Source organism: Anomaloglossus baeobatrachus, chromosome 1, assembly GCF_048569485.1.
Source record: "Anomaloglossus baeobatrachus isolate aAnoBae1 chromosome 1, aAnoBae1.hap1, whole genome shotgun sequence".
In the NCBI taxonomy this organism is placed as follows: domain Eukaryota; kingdom Metazoa; phylum Chordata; class Amphibia; order Anura; family Aromobatidae; genus Anomaloglossus; species Anomaloglossus baeobatrachus.
In genome coordinates this window covers 293,337,023-293,364,489 of record NC_134353.1, presented here as the reverse complement: position 1 = coordinate 293,364,489, position 27,467 = coordinate 293,337,023, and the positions used below count along the sequence as shown (strand labels likewise).

At 43.0% G+C, this 27,467-nt stretch overlaps 1 protein-coding gene across 1 annotated transcript in view; it reads left to right on the top strand.

Annotated features, from left to right (window-relative positions):
• LOC142291993 (venom factor-like) overlaps nt 1-27,467 on the top strand; it is a 353,454-nt gene that overhangs the window by 63,505 nt on the left and 262,482 nt on the right. The window contains exons 9-11 of the mRNA XM_075337006.1: nt 592-709; nt 10,927-11,042; nt 16,945-17,085. Coding sequence (XP_075193121.1) covers nt 592-709; nt 10,927-11,042; nt 16,945-17,085 — 375 coding nt within the window. The remainder of the gene's footprint in view (nt 1-591; nt 710-10,926; nt 11,043-16,944; nt 17,086-27,467) is intronic.

The following is a 27,467-nucleotide window of genomic DNA, read 5'->3' as shown; positions in this document are numbered from 1 at the left end:
ACTTTCTACAACTGGATGTTACATTTTTTTTCCTGTATTGAGATAATCTTATATATGTGCCCCTGCTATGTACTGTGTAATGGCTGTGTCTAACTATACAGGGACATGTTCTGATCATACCACAGCTCCTGAGCAGGGGAGGTTACAAAACGAGTATACCAACATTACAGAATGGGACAACAACTGATTCTTTTTGTGAGGTAAAACATTTCCCAGCCTGTTTTTAAAAAATATTTTACCTAAAAGGAAGGAATTATTTGCGATCATGTGTTGAAATGTGTGTATACTTTTCTTTACTTCCTCCCTTGTCCAGGAGATGTGGTATGATCAGACCATGTCAATGTACGGCCATTACACAGTACATAGCAAGGACACATATATAAGATTATCTCAGCACAGGGACATTATTTTTTAAATACATCCAATTGTGGAAATTATTATTACAAAATCTATTGATTTAATTGAACTTTAACATTAAAATTTTTTTGTGGGAAAGACCATCATAATAAAATTCAGGAAAATACTCTTTTTTTCCACAAAATTTACAGAAAAAATTATTACAAACAATAATATTCTTTCTTTTATTTGCAGATAAATAACGGAGAAGGTAGTGTAGTATTTAGAAGGGCACAACTCTTGGAAGCTGTCAGTAATGAAAATGAGCTACTTGGACATTACATCTATGCAAATGTAACCGTCTTTTCAACAGGTATATATTTTTCATTATAATATTTTGTTAGATTATTTTGTTGATATTAAAGTAATTAATTGCAATTTTAAATGAAAAAAAATCCCCTCATATCTTAGCTAGGGCATAGAGTAATTACAAAGAATGTTTTCACTCTTGAGAACTTGTTGCATCCATGCAGTACTTGGACAGCCCTTTCATTTCATCTTTTGTAGTGTTATATGAAAATTATACAATTGCTGCCTGATTCACTCACATATCACTGCAGGTCTGTTCACCTTATCAAGGGGCCTATGACCAAAAGCAGATAAACCCCATGATTAAAGGCATAGCTAGAGGGTCAGCACAACGGGTGGGGGAGTTGAGGGGGAAATATCTGAGTAGGCCCCTATCTATGTTTACAACTATGATGGTGCCCCCTAAGTGTAAGTATAAGGGAACCTCAAAAAATGACAATGATGTTACTGAAAAGAAATCTATGTACAAAGATCAACAATAATATTACTGCCATACGGTGATGATATCATGGTCGTTACCAGTCCTGCAAAACATGCAATAGATTACAATACGGTTACAGATAATGATTTACAGATGACATTATTTCTAAGAGATTTGTTCATTTTTCCTTCCTTTTCCATCTGGCCCAGAACACTATGACAACTTCTTCCAGCCACAACTTGTCTGCAGATTTTACAACAAAGACACATTTGACTTCTCACATTTCCGTTACCGTTCTCATCTATGCAAAACCTGCACACACTCTTCAACCTGTTGTCACCCCAATGCTCAGCCACTGCTGTAGTATTTGTTCCTCTTATGCTATGTGCACACGTTGCATCTTTGTGGTAACCAAAAAACACACCTGTGGCAAAAACGCTACATCTGAAACTCACAGCAAGCACCATAGAACATGACTGCCTGCTGTGAGATCCACGAAGCAACTGAAGTAAGCCAACTGATCAGCAGTGACATCACTCAGGTGATTTCCAGTCACAGGTGGAGGACTCCAGCTGTGGCCGCAGCTAACCTAAGTGATGTCACTGCCAATCATGTGGCTCACTTCAGTTGCTGCATAGAGCTTACAGTGGGCAGACATGTTCTATGGTGCTCACTGTGAGCTTCAGATGTAGCAGTAGTAGAAGCGTCGTGGGACCTCATGTGGATTACATTGGACCTGCAGGGGTGTTTTGGGGGTTAATAAAGTGGTGAAAGAGGGTGCTTTTTTGTCTTTCATTTCAAATAAAGGATTTTTTCGGTGTTTGTGTTTATTAACTTTCACTTACAAATTAGTGATGGGGGTGTCTCATAGACACCTGCCATCACTAATCTAGGACTTAATGGCTGCTGTGGGCTGCCATTAACTCCCTCCTTACCCGATTGCCACTGCACCAGGGCAATCGGGAAGAGCCAGGTAAAGTTCTGGGACTTTCATTGCTGACTGATATTTTTAGGCTTGGGGACACCCAATAACTATGGGTATCCCCAGCCTGAGAATACGAGCCCCCAGCTGTTTTGCTTTAACTATGCTGTATCATAATATTGGTGATCCTACGCCACTTTTTTTATTTATTTATTTTACTGTACAATATAGATCCGTCTGCCCACCGGCGTCTGATTGGAAGCCTCAGATACGCTGTCACTAAATTTGGGGACTCATCTGACTGCAACCAATCACAGCCGCCAGTGGGAGAGGGAAGCAGCGAATTTGTATGAGCCTAATGAGCGGCCCGGGTAGAAGAATGGGAGGCCGCAGGAGAAGTGTGACAGCCGCCCCGGTGACTCGGTAAGTATGCAGCACTTACTCCTACCCCTTTGCGCCTGATTCTAGTCCCCATAGACTTTATATGGGTATCAGCATCTGGCCAGATACCAGGGATTAATCCCCCGCCAACCACGATTCAGCGGGGGATTGATCTGCCAGTCCTCCAAAACGCAGGGACAAAACGCCAAAATAATTGACATGCTGCATCTTTGTGGTCACCACAAATATGCAGCCAAAAAAACTGCAAAGTACACACAGCAAAAATGAAATCTCATAGACTGCTGGGGAAGAAAATGAATGCAGTTTTGGGACAAAACCTTAACCCGCTAGATGCGGAAAACAGAAAAAAAAAATGCAGTGTGCACACAAGGCCTTACTGAACTTGCTGTGTAGCAGGGGAACAGTACTCCTCTTAGTAATACCCACTACTGTACCCCTTACAAAGTAAAATGCTTCCTTTGTGCCATTTAATTAGTACAATTACCCCATAGAATATAATGGGGCTCTGTGCATGTGCCCAAGAAAAAAGTGCCCATATATATCACATCAAGCTGCTTGCCTATTGCAGATTCTGTCTTCCCAGCCTGGTGCAGGACTACAATTTTGTTTCTGATGTCCTTTGACAGCTCTTTGGTCTTCACCATAGTGAAATTTGGAGTGTGACTGTTTGAGGTTGTGGACAGGTGCCTTTTATACTGATAACAAGTTCAAACAGGTGCCATTACTACAGGTAATGAGTGGAAGACAGAGGACTCTCTTAAAGATGAAGTTACAGGTCTGTGAGGGCCAGAAATCTTGCCTGTTTTAGATGACTAAATACTTATTTTCCACCATAATTTGCAAAAAAATGTTGCCAAATCAGACAAGGTGATTTTCTGGATTCGTTTTCTCATTTTGTCTCTCATAGTTATGGTCTACCTATGATGTTACCTACAGGCCTCTCTCATCTTTTTAAGTCGGAGAACGTGCACAATTGGTGACTGACTAAATACTTTTTTTTCTCCACTGTAAATATATATATATATATATATATATATATATATCTAACATATAAAGCTGAATGTGTGTATGTATGTATGTGTGTGTGTGTATGTCCCGGATTGGCATCTGCACCGTCGCAGCTACAGCCACAAAATTTTGCACACTCACACGTCTGGACCCCGAGAGCATCATAGGCTATGTTTCTAGGGGAAATTTTAACCCCGCGCTTTACAGTTATTCGCAAAAAAACCTGCCTGCATTAAAGCGAATGGAGCTGGGAGCCACAGTGCAGCCAGAACTTCAGAAGAATGCGCAGCCACGCCCTTATATGGAATGTTGGCGTGTCACAATGCAGCCAGGGAAAGAGACAGACTGGGAAAGAGGCAGACACAGACAGGGTAAGAAACAGACATAGACAGGGTAAGAGACAGACACAAAGAGACAGACAAAGAGACAGACTAACAGGGAAAGAGACAGACAGGGAAAGAGAGGGAAAGAGACACAGGGTAAGAGACAGACAAAGACAGGTAAAGAGACAGACACAGACAAAGAGACAGAGACAGACACAGGGAAACAGACAGAGGGAAAGAGACAGACAGGGAAAGAGAGGGAAAGAGACACAGGGTAAGAGACAGACAAAGACAGGTAAAGAGACAGACAGAGGGAAAGAGACAGACAGGGAAAGAGAGGGAAAGAGACAGGGAAAGAGAGGGAAATAGACAGACAGGGAAAGAGACAGACAGAGAAAGTGACAGAGATAGATAGACAAAGGGAAAGAGATAGACAGACAGGCAAAGAGATTGAGACAGACTGAGAAAGAGACAGAGACAGTCAGAGACAGACAGTGAAAGAGACAGACAGACAGACAAAGAGAGAGAGAGACAGAGAGATATATACAGAGGGGGAGACTGACAGATATTTTTGTTAATACATTCTATTTTGTTAACAACAGTTATTAACCCGGGCGAAGCCGGGTAGTACAGCTAGTATAATTTATATATATATATATATATATATATATATATATATATATAGAGAGAGAGAGAGAGAGAGAGGTATGTGTGCTTTGGGTACCACCGTAATTGTATGAACCCGCAGAATAAGGTTAATTTGTTGTCAATTATATTGTAAGGGGCCCTGTATTGAAAAAGACTGTTAAATAAAGACGAAACAATTTAAGATTTATTGATTTTTTGGTAATGTTTCATATGTCCTGTGAAAAAAACAAACTCACACATAACTTCTACAGGAAAATAAAAAAGTTATTGGTATTAGAGTGTGTTGATGAAAAAAGAAAAGATCTTTTCTTTTTTATTTTATTGAGTAATTTTTTATGCAGAAGAAACAAAACTTACATTAACCTATATCAATGCAGTGTAATTGACATATTATCTTTATTCTGCGGGTCAATACCATCATGACAATACCAAATCTGAATGGTGCTTAAAAATGGAAAAAAACCCAAACACATTTTTTTTTTTTTGCCTCCCAAAAAGTATAATAAAAGTAATTAAAACTTACATGTATCACTAAATGGTACCAATAAAAACAACAGATTGTCAAAGTGTTCATTAATTTATTGTATAAAATAATAAAACATAAACAATATAAATTTGATATCCCCATATTCATACTGACCTATAAAATAAAGTTACCGCTTTATTTGTGCAGTATGGCAAAAAGTGTACATAAAAAAATCTGTAGCAGAATTCTTATTTTGTCTATATTTCTAGCAACAGGGAGTTAATAAAGTTTGGTAATAAGTTACATGCACACCAAAATGATTCCACTGACAATAAAACTCATCCGCATAAAAAACATCATATCATAAAGGCCAAAAATGTCTGTGACATCAAGGGGTTAAAACTTTTTAGAAATCTTGTATTTTTTACACTAGACCTCTAGAGATAATCTAGATTCATACTTCCTGGTTTGTTTTTTCAGAAATCCATAAGTACAGTCGTTGCCGAAAGTGTTGGCACCCTTGAAATTGGTCCAGAAAATGAATTATTTTTCCCAATCACACATTTTGTTATACACGTTATTTGCTTTGTGTGTATTGGAACAACAACAAAAAAAAACAACAAAGAAAAGGCAGATTGGACATCATTTCACATAAAAACCCCCAAATGGGCCACACAAAATTGTTGGCACCTTTACCAAATTGTGGGTAAACAATAATGATGAGTGAATATACCGTATTTTTCAGACTATAAGACGCACTGGACCATAAGACGCACCCTGGTTTTAAAGGAGGACAATATGAAAATAAAATTTTAAGCAAAAAATGTGGCCATGACACACTGTTATGGGGCGAGGATCTGCTTCTGACACTGTTATGGGGGTAATGTCCCCAAATTATCTACTAAGGTACCCCATCCTGGTAATGATCCTCCTGCCTTGTATATCTATATATATATATCTATATATATATATATATATATATAATATATATATATATATATATATAATGTCCCTCATCCTGGTATAGCCCCCATCCTGCTATATACCCCATCCTGGCATATGGCTGCATCCTGCTATATACCCCATCCTGGCATATGGCTGCATCCTGCTATATACCCCATCCTGCTCATATACCCCCATCCTGCTAAATACCCCCATCCTGGCATATGGCCCCATTCTGCTATATACCCCATCCTGCTCATATACCCCCATCCTGCTATATACTTCCATCCTGGCATATGGCCGCATCCTGAGGCATACAAAAAATAAACCTTTATACTCACCTTTCCTCGCTCCACGCAGCATCGATCCTCCTTCCGTCTCTGCCAGCAGCTGCCGCTGACCTGTGTGGAGCCGGCCACGATCCCTGCAGCATCGTTTGTCCTCCTATCTGCCGGCCGTGGCTGTGTATGGACACGTGCACACAGCGATGACGTCATCGCTGTGCGCACTGGTAGTCTCCACACACAGCCGCGGCCAGCATGATGAGGACGAGTGATGCTGCAGGGATCGTGGCTGGTGAGTATACTGATTCACTGCACCCTGCGCTGATGATGATGCGCGGGGGACAGTGAATACAGTTGCACATGATCATTCGAGGCTGTAGTTGCCAGGGGTGACCACGCGGGCCGGCTGTTTAGTATGCGCGCATCCCCCGCCCATCATCCTGCCCACCTGTCAGCGCCGGCTTCAGCGCTGAGAGATGATGGGCGGGATGATGGGCGTGCATATGAAATGAGTGGGCCCACGTGGTCATGGCAGGCGCTGCTGCAGCCTGCTCGTCCCCCCTATGACCCGCTCCACCGCAGCACCCTCATTGCTCGCATCCTACATTCAGACTATAATATGCACCCCCCACTTTCCCCCAACATTTGGGGGGAAAAAGTGCGTCTTATAGTCCGGAAAATACAGTACTCAGCACTATTCGTTACTTGCACAAATATTACGGTATTTGCGATATCCGTTACTTGTTGAGTATTTTGGTATTTGCTTTGTGATATTCAAGACTCCTCCCAGCATGTTTGGTGCCTACTTTCAGCTATTAAACATGCTGGGATTGCTTGCCAATCACAGTAATGCTGTACCCATCTTTACTACTGGCATTACTGTGATTGGGAGGTGCAGTGAAAAAAAAAAGACTTCTGGTCACAAAAACAGGAGAATTTATTTACTGAGTTTACCTGTCACACTACTTCCTGGTCCACTCATTAACCTAATCAATATGCACTGCTTCCCCCGCCCACCCTCTCTGCCGGTTTCCATGATGGGTGGAGTATAAAAATAGATAGATAATTGAAAAACGTAGGGTCCCCTATATATTGATATCCCGCACAAATTAAGTTGATGGCTACAGGCTGCAGCCCTCACCTGTGCGCTCCAGTTGTCTGCTTTATCTTGGCTGTGTATCAAAATATGAGGGACCCAATGCATCTTTTTTAAAAATTATTTATATAAACAATTTTAAAAAATGGTGTGTGGTCCCCCCAATTTTGATACCCAGCCAAGATAAAGCAGACAACTGGGAGCTGGTATTCACAGCCTGGGGAGGCCCATGGTTATTGGACTTTGTCCAGCCTAAAAATAGCAGCACACAGCCGCCGTACAATTGCGCATCCAATAGCTGCAACAATTCCGGTGCGTTACCCGACTCAGCCCGATAGCCCTGGAGTGGTGGCAATCAGGGTAATATAAGGGATTAATGACTGCAGTGATTTGTCAAAAATATCACAGCAGTCATCTAGCTCGAGGTTAGTAATAGGGGAAGAAAAAAAAAGAAGCAAACACAAATACCCAAAAATTCTTTATTTTAAATAAAAAAAAAACACCCTGTTTTACCAATTTAAAAAACTCAAAATACCCCAGCAGATTCAACATAATCCACGCGGTTTCCCATGACGAAACCGGCTTTGCTACATCCAGAGTCTGTAGTGATCGAAATCACAACCAATCACTGCAGCTCCTCGGACACACTGAGGGCAGAGGGGGACCAAACTTGTGAGAAGTGCAGTGACGTCAGTGGAGGTCACAGCGGGGTTCCCACAGTACCAATTGTGACCTCCGGATTTCTGGACTACCATATGGCAGGACATGGTGGCACAGCACTGTAGGTGTCACTCAGGGAACCCTGCTGCCCTCAGTGAAAGTTGAACCAACTACAGGATTGCCATGCGGCCGTTTCCCACAATCCGATAGCCTGGCAATCCAGCAGCAGGTTCCACTTTCACTGAGAGCAACTGGTTCCATTTTCATTGAGGTCAGCGGGCAGCCCCAGGTGGGAACTCCGGTGAGTTGACTACCGGATTGCCGGACTGCTGTGTCACTAAGTCCCGTAATTTGACAATCCAGCAGTGAGGTCACTGGAGGTCACATGGGGGCTTAGTGAATATTGCCACTGCCGGATTACGGTACTTGGCTGCACAGCAATCCAGTAATGGGTTCTACTTTCACTAAGAGCAGGGGGTTCAACTTTCACTAAGGGCAGCAGGGAATCCCTAGTATGAACTCTGGTGACCTGATTGCCAGATTAGGCTATGTGCACATATTGAGTATTTGGTTTCAGACATTTCTGAGTCCTTTTGAAAACCCAAACAGTAGTTTCTGACCACATGTGATGTGTCAGTGTATTTAGGAAAATTTGCATAAAAAATCTGGGTCCATTTTCTCCTATTACCCTTGTGAAAATTTTGAGCTAAAGCTATATTTTTATGGAAAAAAAATTACATTTTCGCATCCCAGTGTTACAAGTTTTATTTAATCACCTGTGGGATCAAAATAATCACTAAACACTTAGATTAATTACTAGAGGGGTGCAGTTAGTAAAATAAGGTCACTTGTGTAGATTTCTGCTGATTTATCACCTGGGCTTTTCAAAAGTGACATGGCATCTGCTATCTATTCTCTCTAACATTGTGCTTCAAAAGAACATATGGTTTCTTTCCTCCTGAACTCTGACATGTGCCAAAGCAGTAGTTTCCAACCTCATATGTGGTATCAATGTAATCAGGAGAATATGGACCAAACAATGTGTTGTGCCATTTTTCCTGTTACCCTTGTGACAATGAAAAATTTTGGGCTTAACTAACATCTTTGTGGAATAGTATATTGTTACTTCCTGCGAAGCAAATGAAGGGTTAAAACATTTTCTAATTGTGGTTTTATCAAATTTCATGTATTTTCAGAACCTAATGCTACATCATACTGACCTAACTTTCCATGAACATAAAGTACATTGTATGAAAATAAAATCTGAGAATAACTAAGCTACAGGCATGTAGAAACATTCCATAGTTTTTACCACATGACACGACAGATTTGATTATACACTGGAGATCAAAATTAGAGAACAACACACAATTTCCTAATTGTTAAGGACATTGTGTAGTCCTATGTGATTATATCCTAACATAAGTAAACTTGCAGTATTTTAAGCTTATTTCATAAATTTGAATTTATTGTAAAGCACATAATAAAAATGTAAATTAGATAAATGTAAAAGAACACTGATCAAAATTAGAGAACATTTTCAGAGACCTACAAATTATTGGTGTTAATCTGGCACCTGGTGTTAATTTCCTTAATTATCTGACAAACCCTATTTAATTGGCAGCCTAACTTTCCAGTTTGCATTGACTTTGCAAAAATGGTGTGCCATTCCAAGGTAACTGAAACCCTCCGGCAGCAAGTTGTCCAGTTGAAGGCCAAAGGAGGTGACCCTATCAGTCATAGCAAGAGATTTTAGTTGTTCCAAGTCTGTGATTATGAGAATATTGCGTCTTTACAACATCACAAACACTTTCAAGTGTCCCAAGAAGGCTGGTCGCCCTCAAAAGACAAATGCAAAATAGGACAGAATAATGCAGAGGATATCCATTCGTAATCATTTCAACACTGCATCTAGAATTGCTTGCCAGTTTGTCACTGAACAGGGTAAGGATCTGTCTCGTCATACAGTGCCACGATGTTTAAGAGCATTGGACTGAAAGCCCACTCTGCAGTGACCAAACCTCTCATTAGCAGAAATAATCAAAAGGCTAAACTCACCTTTAGTGAGGAGCATGTTTTGTGGACAGAGGAGAAGTGGTCCACAGTTCATTTTAGTTATGAAAACAATTTTAATTTATTTGGGTCTGATGGGAAACATTATGTTCGTCGAAAAACAGGGGAAAGACTGAACCAAAATTGTGTTAAGAAGTCAGTGGAAGGTGGTGGAGGAAGTGTCATGGTTTGGGGAATGTTTTCTGCAACAGGAGTTTGATCTCATATACAGCTACATGGCAGAGTGAATACAAGTGTGTAACAGAACCTTCTTCAACAACACGTGGTTTCTTACTTGCGTTCATCACTCAATCAGCCAGCAATTTTCATGCAGGACATTGCCCCCTGACACACATCAAAACGGGTAAAGCAGATCCTCGAAAACAGAAAACATTGAAACAATGAAATGGCCCAGAGTCCTGACCTAAACCCAATAGAAAACCTCTGGAAAATCCTTGGTGACAAACCTATGGCCAAGAAACTCACAACAGTTAAAGAACTGTGGAAGAGACTGGAAGAAAAGTGGACCAAAATCACACCAGAGCAGTGTGAGAGACTGTGGCCTCAGATGTGCTCAAGTCATTTAAAGCAAAGGCCTATACACGTCATACTGATTGGTGACTGTTTTTACCTTCAGAAAATTTACTTATATTCTTTCTCTGTAGTACAGTCATTGCGGTTCTCTAATGGCATGGTGTACCCCTTGCAAAAAAAACCTTGATAGGTTAATCAATGTAGATTCCATTATTTCTGAAAAAAGTAAGTGATCATACAATGTTCTCTAATTTTGATCTCCAGTGTGTTTGTCCAGGTTAGGAAGGCAAAAACTGGTTACATGAATGGAATATTGATTACAGAGACCCAACACTCTGGACCAGATATAACATTTTACTATACATTGCTACTATTGCTATACATTGTCTGTTTTTTTGTTTTGTTTTTTTAAATTTGTAAGTAAATAAATTAATAAAGAACGATATCGATTTTCTCATACCAGATGGCGATTATGTTGCAGCACACAAAACCAACATCAAGATTGTGTCCTCACCATATACCATTGCATTTACTAGGACTCCAACGTATTTTGTACCTGGTCTTCCATTTCGAATAACAGTAAGAATTGTTAATGAAGGAAATATTAAAAAATTATACATAGATTTTGCTCATTCTTAGGCCTCATTCAGACGTCATCTTTTTCACTTGTATGAGAAAATGTGAATGATTTTTTTTCAGTGTTTTCAATACCATTTATGTAAGTGTTTGGTCAGTAAGTTAGATGTAACCATCAGCGATTTTCTCATGTGCCAAAAAAAATTGCAAAACTTCTCCTATTCATTTACAATGTTAAAGAGGACTGTCACTCAAAAAAATGAGTTAAATATCTTGTAAAAATCCCAGAACTTCTCTAATTCTGACACTTTTTTTTATTTTTGCAATATGTTGCTCCATTGCAGACAAATTTACATTTGTTGCTTTTGGAGCGCATTATCTGAAATTCTTGCTTCCAGGCCAACTTGGGTTTTTTTTAGAGTCTTTTCTGGTGTTTTCATCGCTTCCTTCCAGATGCTGCTGATCACAACTCAGACGTCTAACAGGCTCAGAATTTTTGGGGGGAATGTTGCTCTCACCCCTATTTTTCAGATGATGTCAATCACAGTTTGGCAGCATTTTAGCAGTGATTGACAGCATTTGGGAGGGACAAATGAAAGTGCACGCCTCCATAGAAGAGTCAGACTGCTAGGCCTCTTAGCTGCGATTTGGAGAGAGGGGTGAAAGCACATGCACCAAGCCCCCAAAGAAGTCTCTGAAGAAATGTCCAATTGGTCTGGCAAGAAGAGATTTCACATACTGCAAATATATATATATTATCTCAAAATGGAAACAAAGCGACAATATCAGGTGAGATCAGTCATTTTTACAAGGTATTTTGCTAATTTTTTTTGAGCAAGTGACAGGTCCTCTTTAAAAACAGACAACACATAGATTGCACTTGGATGGCATCCTTGTGCTGTTCATTTTTTCACAGATCAATAGACTGATATGGGTGATTTTGAAGAAAATCACAATATATAAATGAGCTTTAATTCAACCTTATGCATTAGATGATTCAGACACGTAGGTTGTTTGTCAACTAGTGATTAAAGTGTAACTAACATTTAAATTTTAATTTTATAAATCAATAGAACATGTGAAAACAAGCAACTTTGTAATATATGTTATTAGAGAAATCAACTGCTTTCTCTGCCAGGACTGATCTTTCTTTCTCAAAATTCGCAATTTATGTGTAAAATCTGTATTCATTGAAGACTGTTACATTACCAAGATTGGAGATGACAATTGGTGATGATAAAGCTCTATGTTACAAGATTATTATACTTGTCTATGTATACCCCTTTTCACAATGAAAGCGCCACAGAATAAATGGTGCTATAATAATAAATAACAATAATAATCCTCCATCTCCTCCCTCTTCCTTCTGTCTACATAGAATCGGATTTGTAGTAACTGCCATCTTCTATCTTAATACAGGTAAAATTTATCTTTGTACCGTGTTAGCCAGTAGAGATAAAAAAAATTGTTTAAAAGAACTGAGAGTCCTCAGATTAAAAATACCATCCACTGAGGACTCTCAGTTCTTTTAAACAATTTTTTTATTTTCTAACTTAGTAATTTAACAATCTGTCTTCAACGAATACAGATTTTTACCCATAATGTGAGAATTTTTAGAATAACTGATCATACCTGGTGGAGAAAGAACCAGATTTCTCTGATAAATTATATTACAAGGTTGGTTGAACAGAGATCTAGATCTTAAAATGACCAGAGCTGAAAGGAGAATGTAGCAGGATTTAAAAACAATATTTTCATTGGTGTAGTCAGTCGCAACCTGATATACTAGGGGTCTCAAACATGCAACCTGCAGAATTTTCCAATGACCCATGGCTAGAACCAAATTATAATGACTGGGGTAATAGGTACTAAGACCCAAGGCTCGAGGAGGAGAGCCATAACCAGATTGCCCTCATTATAGTGTTTTTCACCACCATTAGCAGCATGCATTACTGGACAGAGAGCCATCCTGCAGCTCCGCCATCAGCAATAGTAGTTCACAGTACAGCTATAGGAAGCCATTGTCAGCTTCACGCCCAGTGCTAATTCTATGACATTAATGTCCACCTGCGTCACCTAGCAGGTACCTGATCAGAAGTGAAAGACAGAGGAACTGCAGGGGAGCATTTAGACAGGTAAGCAATTAAATTTTTTTTAACAGTGGGAGAGAACATAATGTCAGTGGGGTGTATCAGAAGACATATAGCATCAATGAATTTGGGGGGAGAGAGTATTAAGGACATGGAATTGGAATAAATAAAGGGAGGGTTGGGAGAGAACACGTAACTATAATGAATTGCGGTTGGGAGAGACAACATGGAATTATAATGAATTGTGAGGGGAGAGGACATGTAATTTTAATGATTTGAGAGCAGATGGGAGAGAGATCATGTAAGGCTGGAGTCACACTTGCGTGTGACTCAAGCGAGAATCTTATTGCATTGCCCAGAACGACTAGCCGCTCTCCTGACAGGAGTGCGTCAGCTGCAAAGGAATACATAAAGCTGAACCGCTCCCATCAGCAGAGCCGCCAGCTAGCCTGGACAATGATTTGGGATCCGCGTGGTAGTCACATGCATGTGTGACTCCAGCCTATCTCTAATGAATTGGATGTGAGCGAGGGTATTCATTTTTTTTTTACCTAAATGCATGTATTTTGGTCTAAAAATAATGTTTGCAATTGGGATTCATTACACATTTTGCACCGTTTGGCTTCTACAGGTTTTTGTTTCCTTAAACATTAACCTTTAATATAGTGTGGCACCCCTGGGCTTCAGGCGCCACAGGGTATTACACCACTTTTAAGGGGTAATATCCATACTGGGTTAGGAGGGGGTTAATTGCCGGTGCCTTCACAAAACACACACATACAACAGTAAGGTGCTTTCTCACAGGGGGTTGGACTAGTGCAGACAGGGTAGTTAGCCATCACGAAGCATGGGACTTCCCCAGTCGCTAGGACAACCACTGGGGATGGGCACCACATGGGGTAAGAAGTAGGCGCAACCATCACACCAGAGCAGACTTTCCTGGGCACAGCTTGGGATAACATCTTGCACAGACAACGGGAGTTGAGCGTTCCTCTCTCTACTTGGGCCCATGGCTTGGAGCTGGAGGCTCAGCCTGGGTTTCGGATAGCAACCGAGGGACACTTCACTAGAAAGATTTTCACGGGCACCGGCGGTGACCGCCGACTATCTGGGATCGGCTGGAGCCCATCGTGGCAGAGGTCGGTACTCTGGGGCAGAGCCTGAACTATCTGTGAGTAAAAGACTTGGAACCACAGCCCCTGCCTCTGCCTCTCATTTGCCGGCGCCATTGCCGAGTGCTGCGGCGCCAACAGGGACTAAAACCACCCCTGTCCATCCTCCATCATCCTCCCCGGGGTAACCCCACTCTGCCTGTGGGGAGTGACACCATCTCAGCTACGACCATTACCATCAGCCCCGGAGAGCAGCACCCGCAGCGGCGGTCCATCCCTGGCTATGTACCACAGGTGGCGTCACAATCTAAAAAGACTTTCCTCACCGTCACTACCACCCCCATCCTCCATCCTTCCTCCCGTACACCGCCTTCCCTCCCTTCTGTACGTCTCGGGGTCACGAAACCGGCGATATGTTGGGTGAAAACCCCTCGACCCCGGGGTGTTACAATAGTCTATTGCCAAAAATCGGCTGAGCGGAGGTCAGGAAAAGATAGATTAAATTGTTACAAATGCTCCAGTTAGGCTGTGAGAAGGAAATCCCTGAGGGACTCTCAGTTAAAGGTGGTGTACACTTCTTGTTAATGAAGCTTTCCTCACAAACTGACCAGCACTTCTGTCCATAAAATGGCTGCTTGCGGAGGAGCATGCGACCAGACCTCATCAGTCTCCTCCAATTGTAAAGCCCATACCGCCATGTTTTGTAGAACATGGGAAAACTACTTCTCTATTGAAGGAGGCTGATAGACAGGCCTGGTCACATGCTCCTCCACCAGCTGCTATATTATGGACAGAAGTGCTGGTCAGTTTGTGAGGAAATCTGCACTAACGAGAGGAAGTGACCGATCTCTTTACCTGAGAATTCCTCAGTGAGCTCATTCTGACAGTGCAAAGGTGTATTCACATTGAGGCTTTGTATTGTGTTTTGAAGCAGAAACTAAGCAGAAACTCCAAGTTTTTCTGTAGTTTCGATGAGGATTTGAAGAGTTCCCACTCAGATTCTACTCCAAAAACGTCTTAAAATGTCAGAATGCAAATACCCTAACAGGCAAGTTTGTCCCTTTTTTATTAGCCTTTTTTGTGACCTCTCTGCTGCTTTATGACACAGACTACATATTATGTGCCAGGAAACAAAGACCCTGTAAAAGCCAAATTGTGCAAAACTTATAATTAAACCAAATCACAAAATATTTTTATTTTACTCAAACTACATGCATTTAAGCAAAAATAAATTGTGTCCAAAGGTGGTCAACCCCTTTACTTTATATTTTTATTGTCCATTGGAAAGTGGCTTTTTATAGTTAATGGGTGACACAGTGCTGGCCTATCAAGTTATATTTTGACTGATGGCTAATTAGATATTAATGGAACAAATATATATTTCAGGCGTTGTGCCAAAGTTGCGGTGTAGCCTCAGCCAAAATGTAACATTACGATCCGTACCCTAATGGGATTTTTCTAAGTTACCCTGGACCACATTTTAGTTTGAGACCCCTGGGATATACCACTGTGTTGAATATTGTTTTAATGTACATATTTATTCCAATCTTAAAAAAGTGAACTTTCAACGAGATGAAAAACATGTAGAGAATGACGCCTTAGCAAGCTCAATCATCAATTTACATAGTAGACACTTATATTGAAAAATAGTTTGGAGTCCATGTATGTCTTACTAGATTTAATCTTACTTAAAATCCTAAAGGCTGCTTTACACGCAACGACATCGCTAACGAGATGTCGCTGGGGTCACGGAATTCGTGACGCACATCCGGCCTCGTTAGCGACGTCATTGCGTGTTACACTTACGAGCGATCACTAATGATCAGAAATACTCACCAAATCGTGGATCGTTGACACGTCGTTCATGTTCAAAATATTGTTGCTCGTGCTGGACACAGGTTGTTCGTCGTTCCTGAGACAGCACACATCACTACGTGTGACACCCTGGGAATGACGAACAACAGCGTTCCTGCGTCCTCCGGCAACGAGGTGGGAGTGACATTCATGCGCCCCTCCGCTTCTATTGGTGGCCGAGTGACGTTGCTGTGACGCCGAACGAACCGCCCCCTTAAAGAGGTTGTTGGGCAGCCAGAGCGACATCGTTAGGAAGGTAAGTATGTGTGACGCATAGCGGCGATATTGTTCTCCACGGGCAGTGATTTGCCCATGATGCACAAACGATGGGGGCGGGTGCTATCGCTAGCGATGTCGCTGCGTGTAAAGCAGCCTTTAGTGTGAGGAGTATATAAAGATCATAAAGATGGAATTTGTCCCTACAACAAACTTGGCGTATACCACAGGACTTAACTTTCTCGCCACTGATGCTGACTAATCAAAACACGGCTAAACCCACAAGGACGTTCTATGGCATATGCCAGGGTTGTTGAAGGGACAAATTGCATCTTTATGACCAGGGTCATAACTTTACAACAGAAGTAAATGATAACCTGCTCCAGAATCAGTGCCAAGTGGAGAAGGTACTCCGTTTAAATAAAAAAAAAACAACATACTAGAAGGTCTTCTTTAAGGCTTGAATCACACATGCAGTTTCTAAAATTTTTTGAAGTTTTTCTTTTGTGAAAATGACAAAGGGGATATAAAAAAATAAATACTTTCAATATCTACTAGTTGCATAAAATGGAAAAAATGCATGTGCTGTGAATCCCCTTTATAGTGACATTAATTGTAGTTTTTGTCTGATAGGTTTCCATTAAAAATCCTGATATGACTCCTGCAGAAGGTGTTCATGTACAATGTGGTGAAAACAGAGGATGGTCAACAAAGGAAGGATTGGCACATGTGACTTATAATACAGAAAGCAGTCAAAAAGAGATCACAATAACTGTAAGTTTATAGGATGTGTGACTGTAAAATGTTCCAGAACTATTTGAACATCCCTTCAGTATTTTCACTTATAGCAATTAAGGTCAGAAATACAAAGATTTCCATCATGCCACCTAATACAAGTGCATCTCAATAAATAAAAGTATCAAAAAGTTAATTTATTTCAATAATTCAATACAAAATGGGAAACACATATATTATATAGAGTCATTACAAAAAGAGTGATCTATTTCAAGTGTTTATTTCTGTTAATGTTGTTGATTATGGCTTACAGCCAATGAAAACCCAAAAGTCATTATCTCAGAAAATTAGAATAATTACCACAAAACACCTACAAAGGCTTCCTAAGCATTTAAAATGGTTCCTTAGACTGGTTCAGTAGGCTACACAATTGTGGGGAAGACTGCTGACTTGACAGATGTCCAGAAGGCAGTCATTGACATACTCCACAAGGAGGGTAAGACACAAAATTTGGAAATCAAGGTCCCAGTGTCTGGAGGAAGAGTAGAGAGGCCACAATCCAAGCTGCTTGAGGTCTAGTGTGAAGTTTCCACACTCAGTGATAGTTTGGGGAGCCATGTCATCTACTGGTGTAGGTCCACTGTGTTTTATCAAGACCAAATTCAGCGCAGCCTTCTGCCAGGAAATTTTAGAGCACTTTATGGTTCCCTCTGCCGACAAGCTTTGGAGAGGGAAATGTCATCTTCCAGCAGGACTTGGCACCAGTCCATACTACCAAAAGTACCAATACCTGGTTTAATAATCACAATATCAATATGCTTGATTGGCCAGCAAACTCGCCTGACCTAAACCCCATTGAGAATCTATGGGGTATTGTCAAGAGGAAGATAAGAGACACCAGACCCAACAATGCAGATGAGCTGAAGGCTGCTATCAAAGCAACCTTGGCTTCCATAACACCTCAGCAGTGCCACAGGCTGATCGCCTCCATGCCACGCTGCATTGATGCAGTAATGCAAAAGGAGCTCCGACCAAGTATTGAGTGCATTTTACTGTACATACTTTTCAGTAGGCCAACATTTCTAAGTTTAAAATCATTTTTTCAGTTGGTCTTATATAGTATTCTAATTTTCTGAGATAATGACATTTGGGCTTTCCAAAAAGCTTGTTGGCAGGGGGAAGCATAAAGTGCTCTAAAATTTCCTGGTAGATGGCTGCACTGACTTTGGTCTTGATAAAACACAGTGGACCTACACCAGCAGATGACATGGCTCCCCAAACCATCACTGATTGTTGAAACTTCACACTAGACCTCAAGCAGCTTGGATTGTGGCCTCTCCACTGTTTCTCCAGATTCTGGGACCTTGATTTCCAAATTTTGTGTCTTACCTTCCTTTTCGGGTGTGTCAATGACTGCCTTCTGAACATCTGTCAAATCAGCAGTCTTCCCCATAATTATGTAGCCTACTGAACCAGTCTAAGGTTCCATATTAAATGCTTAGGAGCCCTTTCTAGGTGTTTTCTGATAATTATTCTAATTTTCTGAGATAATAACTTTTGGGTTTTCATTGGCTCTAAGCCATAATTATCAACATTAACAAAAATAAACACTTGAAAAAGATCACTCTGTAATGACTGTACGACTGTACGAAGGGCTGCTGATAAGTCTTGGCTTTGTGATCTTTTTTGTTTCTATGGTAACGAATGTTAAATTACATAAAAGCCTTATCTGTCTAATATATGTTCAACATTTTATGCTTGTTGCTTATGGAAACAGTGTTCTACACACGCGGGAAAACAAAATGGCAGTGTCTAATATACACAGCAACTGAGAGCAGAGGAGTGATAAAATTCTTGTTCCTGCAAGGAAAGTCTGCGAAGAATATTCATGATGATGTATCACAGACATTGGGGATCAATACCCTTCGTATTCCACAGTTAAGGACTGGGTTACCAAATTTAAAACGGGCCACTTCAGGACCAATGTTGAGGAACGTCCTGGATGACAGAGAGTGGCTGTTCTGGAGATTGTCGATGATGTGCACAACCTCATACTGGAGAATCAACAAGTTTCATCTAAAGCAATAGCAGACATTGTGGGGATTTCCCGTGAACGTGTTTGTGTCATTATCCATGAACATTTGGACTTGAGGAAGCTTTCTGCAAAGCGGGTCCCCAAATGTTTGACAACAGATCAGAGAAGCATGCGAGTGAAAACTTCCCGGTCCGTTTGTCAGCATTTCTGGACTGATAAAACTTCCTGGATCGACTGGTCACTATGGATGAGACCTGGATTTATTTGTATGACCCTGAAAACAAGGAGCAGTTAAAAGAGTAGAGGCACAGTGGTTCTCCTCGTCCAAAGAGGGTGCAAAAATCAGCCACTAAGGTGATGGCGTCTGTGTTCTTGGATAAGGAGGGCGTGCTGCTAGTAGACTACCTTCAAAATGGTTCAAAATGCACCATCAATGCAGGGTGTTACAGTGAACTTTTGGACCAATTGAAGGCAGCTCTGAAGGCCAAAAGGTGTATCAAGCTGTCCAAAGGAATCTTGTTTTTGCAATACAACGCCTCCGCTCACACTGCACATGCGACCACTGCAAAATTGGCAGAGCTGGGCTTCCAGTTGGTTGACCATCCACCTTATTCACCAGATCTCGCTCCCTCCGACTATCGTTTGTTTCCAAACCTGAAATAACACCTCAAGGGTACCAAATTTCACACCATTTCTAATGTTATGGCTGCTACAGATGCCTGGTTTGAAGCATAACTGAAATTCTTCTTTTTGCTAGGCTTATAGAACTGGAATACCGATGTAAGAAGTGTGTTGACACCAGTGGAGAGTATGTGGAATAAATGTAAAGTTTCATCATCCTATTTTGTTTCTTTCTGCGTAAAGCCAAAGACTTATCAGCAGCCCCTCGTATATAGTATATGTGTTTCCTTTTAGTATTGAATTACTGAAATAAATTAACTTTTTGATGATAATCTAATTTATTAAGATGCAATTGTATGTCTATGACACTTCTCCAAGAGTTTAAAGGCTATGTTCTCATGAGGTTTTGGTGAGCTTTGACTGTTGCAGAATATCTGCATCTATTATGTCAATTAGGTCACTTTTATTTTTTACATGCATTTTTGTGTGCAATTGTTACTTGTTTTTATATTGTTTTTGACATCACTGTTTTTGTGTCTTGTTGGTATGTCATGTTTTAAATTATTGTTGGTACTGTGCACACTTTGCAAAACACAATATTTTGAGTAGAGGTTGTTTTCATGTTTTAACCTCATAACGACGGCCGTACGACTTAAAGCGGCGGCAAAACAGGGTACTTATTCTGTTCCGCCGCTTTAAAGCGGCGGCCCGAAAAAACCCTCTAGCGCCCCCCAGCGACCGAAAATCTCGGGGGTTTCAGCTACCGGGGGTAGCTGAGACCCCCCAGATTATGAATCGGGGTGTTTTTTATGCACCCCGTTAATGCGATCGCCGGTATACACCGTATACCGGCGACAACATGAAAAAAAAATAAATGGCTGGTAAAATTGATTTATTTCTCATCTGACGTGATCAAACATGTCAGATGAGAAATAAATGTTAGCCCTTAGTGCCCCCAAGGCCCCCGGTACCGGAGAAAGCCATCCAACCCCCCCCCCCCCCCGGAAAATCCAAGATGGCGCCGACGCGCGCTGAAAACTCCCGCCGGCGCCGGCTCTGCAGTCATTTCCCTCCGATCTGAAATGATCAAACATTTCAGATCGGAGGGAAATGTCCTCCCCCTGATCCCTCCTCCGGTCCACCGGAGCTGTCTGGTCACCGGAGCCCCCTCCGGTTCTCCAGACCTTGCAAGATGGCGCCGACGCGCGCTGAAAACTGCTGCCGCCGGTGCATTCATTTCCCTCCGATCTGAAATGATCAAACATTTCAGATCGGAGGGAAATGTCCTCCCCCTGACCTCTCCTCCGGTACACCGGAGCTCTTTGGACCCTGGAGCCCCCTCCGGTTCTTCAGAGCCCCCCTCCGGAGCGTGCAAGATGGCGCCGGCGCGCTGAAAACTGCTGCCGCCGGCTCTGCATTCATTTCCCTCCGATCTGAAATGATCAAACATTTCAGATCGGAGGGAAATGCCCCCCCCCTGACCTCTCCTCCGGTACACCGGAGCTCTCTGGTCCCCCGGAGCCCCCTCCGGGGGACCAGAGAGAGGGATCTGGAGAACCGGAGTTCTCACCACCGTTCCCAGTCTCTCTCCCACCCGATCTGGGATCCCCCGTTCCCCCAATCCCCTCCCCTGTACCTCAATAAAAAAAATCACCGGTCCCCCGGTCCCCCGCGGCCCCCCTTCTTCTCTTCTCCGGGAAAATGGCGGGCGCATGCGCAGTGTGCTTGCCATAATCTGCCTCCTGCACCCGGCAACAAAAAAAAAAATTCTGATTGGCTGTTTAGATTTGAATACTTTTCGTCTGCACCAATACAAGTATGCACCATATAAGTATGATGCATTGAATTAGGCCAGAATTGGGCCGGAAGTGATCGGAAGGTAACAGCAGACATAGTCAATGTAAATAATGTTTGTGTTTCTAGTCACTCTCACCCCTATAATACTTCACTTTTTACTGCTCCCTCTGATCCCTAAAGCCAGTAATGAACTATTCATCTCTCCCTCCATCCTCCCCACCCATCTCACCTTCCCCTCAGATATTTTCCTCCACATTTCACCCAGTGTCTCCAGATACACACGTCCATCTCATGGCCTCTCCTGCTCCCACTTACTAACACTCTCACTGCTTCTCCTCACTGCTGGGGATATTGCTCCAAATCCTGGTCCTCCTCACCACATCCCTATTGTCACTTCAAACCCTCTCCAACAACCTAACACAAATTTCCGCAACCTCGCAAACCTCATACCCATTCACCCAGCCCCCGCTCCCCCAGTCCCACTAACAGGAGCTCTATGGAACGCTCGTTCTGTCTGCAACAAACTATCCTACATTCATGATCTGTTCATCACTAATAAACTCTCCTTCCTCGCCATCACAGAAACCTGGCTCACCCCCTCTGACACAGCCTCTCCTGCTGCACTTTCTTATGGTGGTCTCCAACTCTCTCACACCCCCCGCCCCAGTAACAAGCATGGTGGAGGAGTTGGTTTGCTCCTGTCCGACCAATGCTCCTTTACACCAATTCCTCTACCACCCTCTGTCACGCTCCCCTCTTTTGAGGTGCACTCCTTACGCATCTACGCCCCCTCCAACCTTCAGCTGGCTGTCATTTACCGCCCTCCAGGGCCAGCCACTGCCTTTTTTGACCATTTCACCACCTGGCTACTACACTTCCTTTCCACCGACATCCCCACCATCATTATGGGTGATTTCAATATCCCCATTGACACTTCCCACTCATCTGTCTCCAAACTTCTAACACTCGCTTCCTCCTTCAGCCTCACCCAATGGTCTTCTGCAGCTACTCACAAAGATGGCCACACGCTGGACCTCATCTTCACTCGCCTCTGTTCCCTATCTAACCTCTCTAACTCACCTCTTCCCCTGTCTGACCACAACCTACTCACATTCTCTTCCCTCTCTTCTCCAAGTATGCAACCCCCCCTCCACAAATTTTCATACCCTCGCAGAAATATCAAACACATTGATTTACACGCCCTTTCTCAGTCCCTTCTCCCCCTCACAGACATTGCATTTCTACATGATGCAGATGCCGCTGCAACTTTATACAACACTACAATCTCTGCAGCTCTCGAATCAGCTGCCCCCCTCACACACACCAAAACCCGCACAATCAACAGGCAACCCTGGCACACAAGGCAGACTAAAGAACTTAGACGGGCTTCCAGAATTGCTGAGCGCAGATGGAAGAGGTCTCATTCCACTGAGCACTTCATTGCATATAAAGAGTCCCTCACCACTTTCAAGTCCACACTCACTGCTGCTAAACAAACCTACTTCTCATCCCTCATATCTTCTCTCTCTCACAACCCTAAACAGCTATTCAACACTTTCAATTCTCTCCTCCGTCCTCCGGCACCACCTCCCTCTCCTCTCATCTCAGCTGAAGACTTTGCCTCTTTCTTCAAGCGGAAGATTGACAACATCAGAGCATGCTTTGGCCCACAATCACCACAGCCCCTCATCATAGCTACTCATCCCTCTTCCTCCAAATCCAGCTTCTCCACCATGACAGAAAACAATCTCTCCACTCTACTCTCAAGATCACATCTAACCACCTGTGCACTGGACCCACTCCCATCGCACCTCATCCCCAACATCACCGCAGTCCTCATCCCAGCCCTAACCCATCTCTTCAACCTATCACTAGCAAGTGGTGTATTCCCTTCATGCTTTAAACATGCCTCTATTACACCCATCCTCAAAAAGCCCTCCCTTGACCCATCCTCTGTGTCAAACTATCGCCCCATATCCCTTCTCCCCTATGCCTCAAAACTACTGGAACAGCATGTCCATCTTGAATTGTCCTCATACCTCTCCTCCTGCTCCCTCTTTGACCGGCTTCAATCTGGCTTCCGACCACATCATTCTACCGAAACTGCCCTAACCAAAGTCACCAATGATCTACTAACCGCCAAAGCCAAGCGACACTACTCTATCCTCCTCCTCCTGGACCTGTCCTCTGCCTTCGACACAGTAGACCATTCCCTCCTACTACAGATTCTCTCATCTCTGGGCATCACAGACTTGGCCCTATCTTGGATCTCCTCATACCTAACCGACCGAACTTTCAGCGTCTCCCATTCTCACACCACTTCCTCATCTCGCCCCCTATCTGTCGGTGTCCCTCAAGGCTCAGTTCTTGGACCCCTGCTGTTCTCCATCTATACCTTCGGCTTGGGACAGCTCATAGAGTCCCACGGCTTCCAGTATCATCTCTATGCCGATGACACACAGATCTACCTCTCTGGACCTGACATTACCTCTCTACTAACCAAAATACCACAATGTTTGTCTGCTATTTCATCCTACTTCTCTGCGCGATTCCTAAAACTTAACATGGACAAAACAGAGTTTATTGTCTTTCCTCCTCCTCACTCACCTCCTCCAACAAGCCTTTCCATCAAACTTGATGGTTGCTCACTCACCCCAGTCTCACAAGCTCGTTGCCTTGGAGTAACCCTCGACTCTGCTCTATCCTTCAAGCCACACATCCAAGCCCTCTTCAACTCATGCCGATTACAACTCAAAAATATCTCCCGGATCCGTGCTTTTCTTAACCAAGAATCTTCAAAAACATTAGTGCATGCCCTCATCATCTCCCGCCTCGACTACTGCAACCTCCTGCTCTCTGGCCTCCCTTCCAACACTCTTGCACCCCTCCAATCTATCCTAAACTCTGCAGCCCACTTAATCCACCTCTCCCCTCGCTACTCCCCAGCCTCGCCACTCTGCCAATCCCTTCACTGGCTTCCCATCGCCCAACGACTCCAGTTCAAAACATTAACCATGACATACAAAGCCATGCACAACCTGTCTCCTCCCTACATCTGTGACCTAGTCTCCCAGTACCTACCTGCACGCAACCTTAGATCCTCACAAGATCTCCTTCTCTGCTCCTCTCTTATTTCCTCTTCCCACAATCGTGTACAAGATTTCTCCCGTGCATCCCCCATACTCTGGAACGCTCTACCTCAGCACATCAGACTCTCCCCTACCGTGGAAAGCTTCAAGAGGAACCTCAAGACCCACCTCTTCCAACAAGCCTACAACCTACAATAGCCCTCAGCCCAGTAGACCACTGCGCAACCAGCTCTGTCCTCACCTATTGTACCATCACCCATTCCCTGTAGACTGTGAGCCCTCGCGGGCAGGGTCCTCTCTCCTCCTATACCAGTCTGTCTTGTACTGTTAATGATTGTTGTACGTATACCCTCTTTCACTTGTAAAGCGCCATGGAATAAATGGCGCTATAATAATAAATAATAATAATAATAATAATAATAAAATACTGTGATAGATCCTATCACAGTAGTCAAAATGCCAATATTTGATAAATATGGCAGCATTTAGGTCTGCCTTTCTCCTCTCTCCCTTGTAGTTTATCTGGGAGAGAAGAGAGAGAGACTACGTGCTGCCATATAGAGAGAAAAAGTTATAAATTCACAAAGATCATCATAAATCTATTCCCAATTTTTCTGATCACCCCCCTGTGATCATCCCCCCTCCATCATTCCGTCATCCCTCGCTGCGTCATTCCCCTAAATATTTTTTTTTTATAATCTTTATAAAAAAATTTAGGGTTTATATAAAAAAAAAAAAAAAAAAATACTAGTGTTAGGTTTAGGTTTATTTTTTGTTAGCCAGGGATAAAAACAAAAACCATGGCCCGCAGGATGTTTACGGCAGAGCAAGCGTACTCGCTGCTTGCCTCCGGCAGTTCTGGGTCAGAGACCGAATCGGCCTCAGAAAGAGATTTTTCGGATAGCGGTGACGATTCGGCTTCCTCCACGGGGTCCCACACCCCGCCAGTCGCCACTGCTGAAGAGTCAGGGGCAGGACCTAGTTCTGCAGTCCCCCATGCTCTCTGGTACCCCAACCCGTCCTTTACCCCACAAATTCCCCCTTTCATAGGAGACCCTGGCATAAAAATAATTGTCACCAATTTTGCCCCACTGGATTTTTTCCAAATTTTTGTTAACCAACAAGTACTTGAGCTTATCACCCACCACACCAACTTGTACGCCCGCCAATATATTGCCCAAAAGCCAACATCTGTCCATTCCCGTTCCTGGATCCCCACAAGTGTCCCGGAAATCAAAACATTTTTAGGCATTACCCTCAACATGGGTATAGTGAAAAAACCCAGTATCCGCTCCTACTGGGCAACCAAATCTGTCCACGCCACCCCTGTATTTGCAGCCATAATGCCCAGAACCCGATATGAGACCCTATTGCGATTCCTCCATTTTAGTGATAATTCCCAAGTCCCCCCAAGAACTGACCCCAATTATGACCGCCTTAATAAATTGAAACCCCTAATATCCCTCCTGAAAGAGTCCTTCCTAACTTCCTACAGCCCAGAGGAGAATGTTTCGGTTGACGAGTCCCTAATGAGCTATAAGGGCCGTCTCTCATTCCGTCAGTTTATCCCCTCCAAAAGAGCCAAGTATGGCATAAAATTATATAAAGTGTGCGAAAGCACCAGCGGGTACACATGTAACTTTATCATTTATGAGGGTAGGGACCGCCAAATAAGCCCACCCAACTGTCCCCAGACAATTGGCGTCCCAGGAAAAATTGTCTGGGAGCTAATGTCCCCATTTCTTGGTAAAGGTTACCATGTGTACACCGACAACTACTACACTAGTATCCCCCTATACCAATCCCTCCATGCTGCAAATACAGGGGCCTGTGGGACAATAAGGAAAAACCGTGTTGGTTTGCCGGCACAGTTAGTGTCCAGATGTGTAGAGAAGGGGGCGTCATTCGCACTGGCAAGTGACAAATTGCTTGCCGTAAAGTGGAATGACCGCAAGGACGTCTACATGCTCACCACCCTGCATGAGGACACCACTGTGTCGGTCAGAGAGAGGGGAGCCACCAGGGACAAACAGAAACCCTTCTGTGTGACCCAATACAACAGGTTTATGGGTGGCGTGGACCTGTCTGACCAGGTGCTCCAACCATACCTGGTAAAGCGGAAAACGAGGGCCTGGTACAAAAAGGTAGCAATCTACCTGATACAGATTGCTACCTACAACAGTTTTGTACTGTTTAAAAAATCACAAGGGGCCCTCACATTTCTGCAGTACCAGGAAAAAATTATTGAGTCCCTCATGTTTGACTCAGCGGCACCAGAGGCAGCCTTCGAGTCAGAGAATGCCCGGAGACTAACGGAACGGCATTTTATGCATCTCGTGCCTCCTACTCCCACCCAAAACCGTCCTAAAAAAAGGTGCCGGGTATGTCGCAAGCAGGGTAGGAGAAGCGACTCAAGATATTATTGTCCCATGTGCCCTTCCCAGCCAGGACTTTGTGTTACCCCCTGCTTCGAGATCTACCACACATCCCACAATTATTAGACGTCATACACTATTCCCAAATTGTGTGGTAGGGTTTTTCTTTTACGTTTATATTTTCTGTGTAGTGAGCCCCTGTGTTACTTGTCAAATAAAATTTACTATTTTCATCAGTAAAACACATTTTACCCCATTTCACAAATAATTCCAGGACTTGATCACTCACATACCGAAGTGTTATGCAGACAAATTCTCGTCATATGCCCACGTCTGCGTACTCCAGAATGTGGACCCCGCAAATGTTCTTGAAACATCTGATCATCTGACAAATAATTCCAAGATTTGATCACTCACAAAGTGTTAGCACCAGTCATCTTAGTCTGACTGCTATTACAACTATGTCTTGGTGATACGGGCATGATAATTTTATTGGAGGATCTG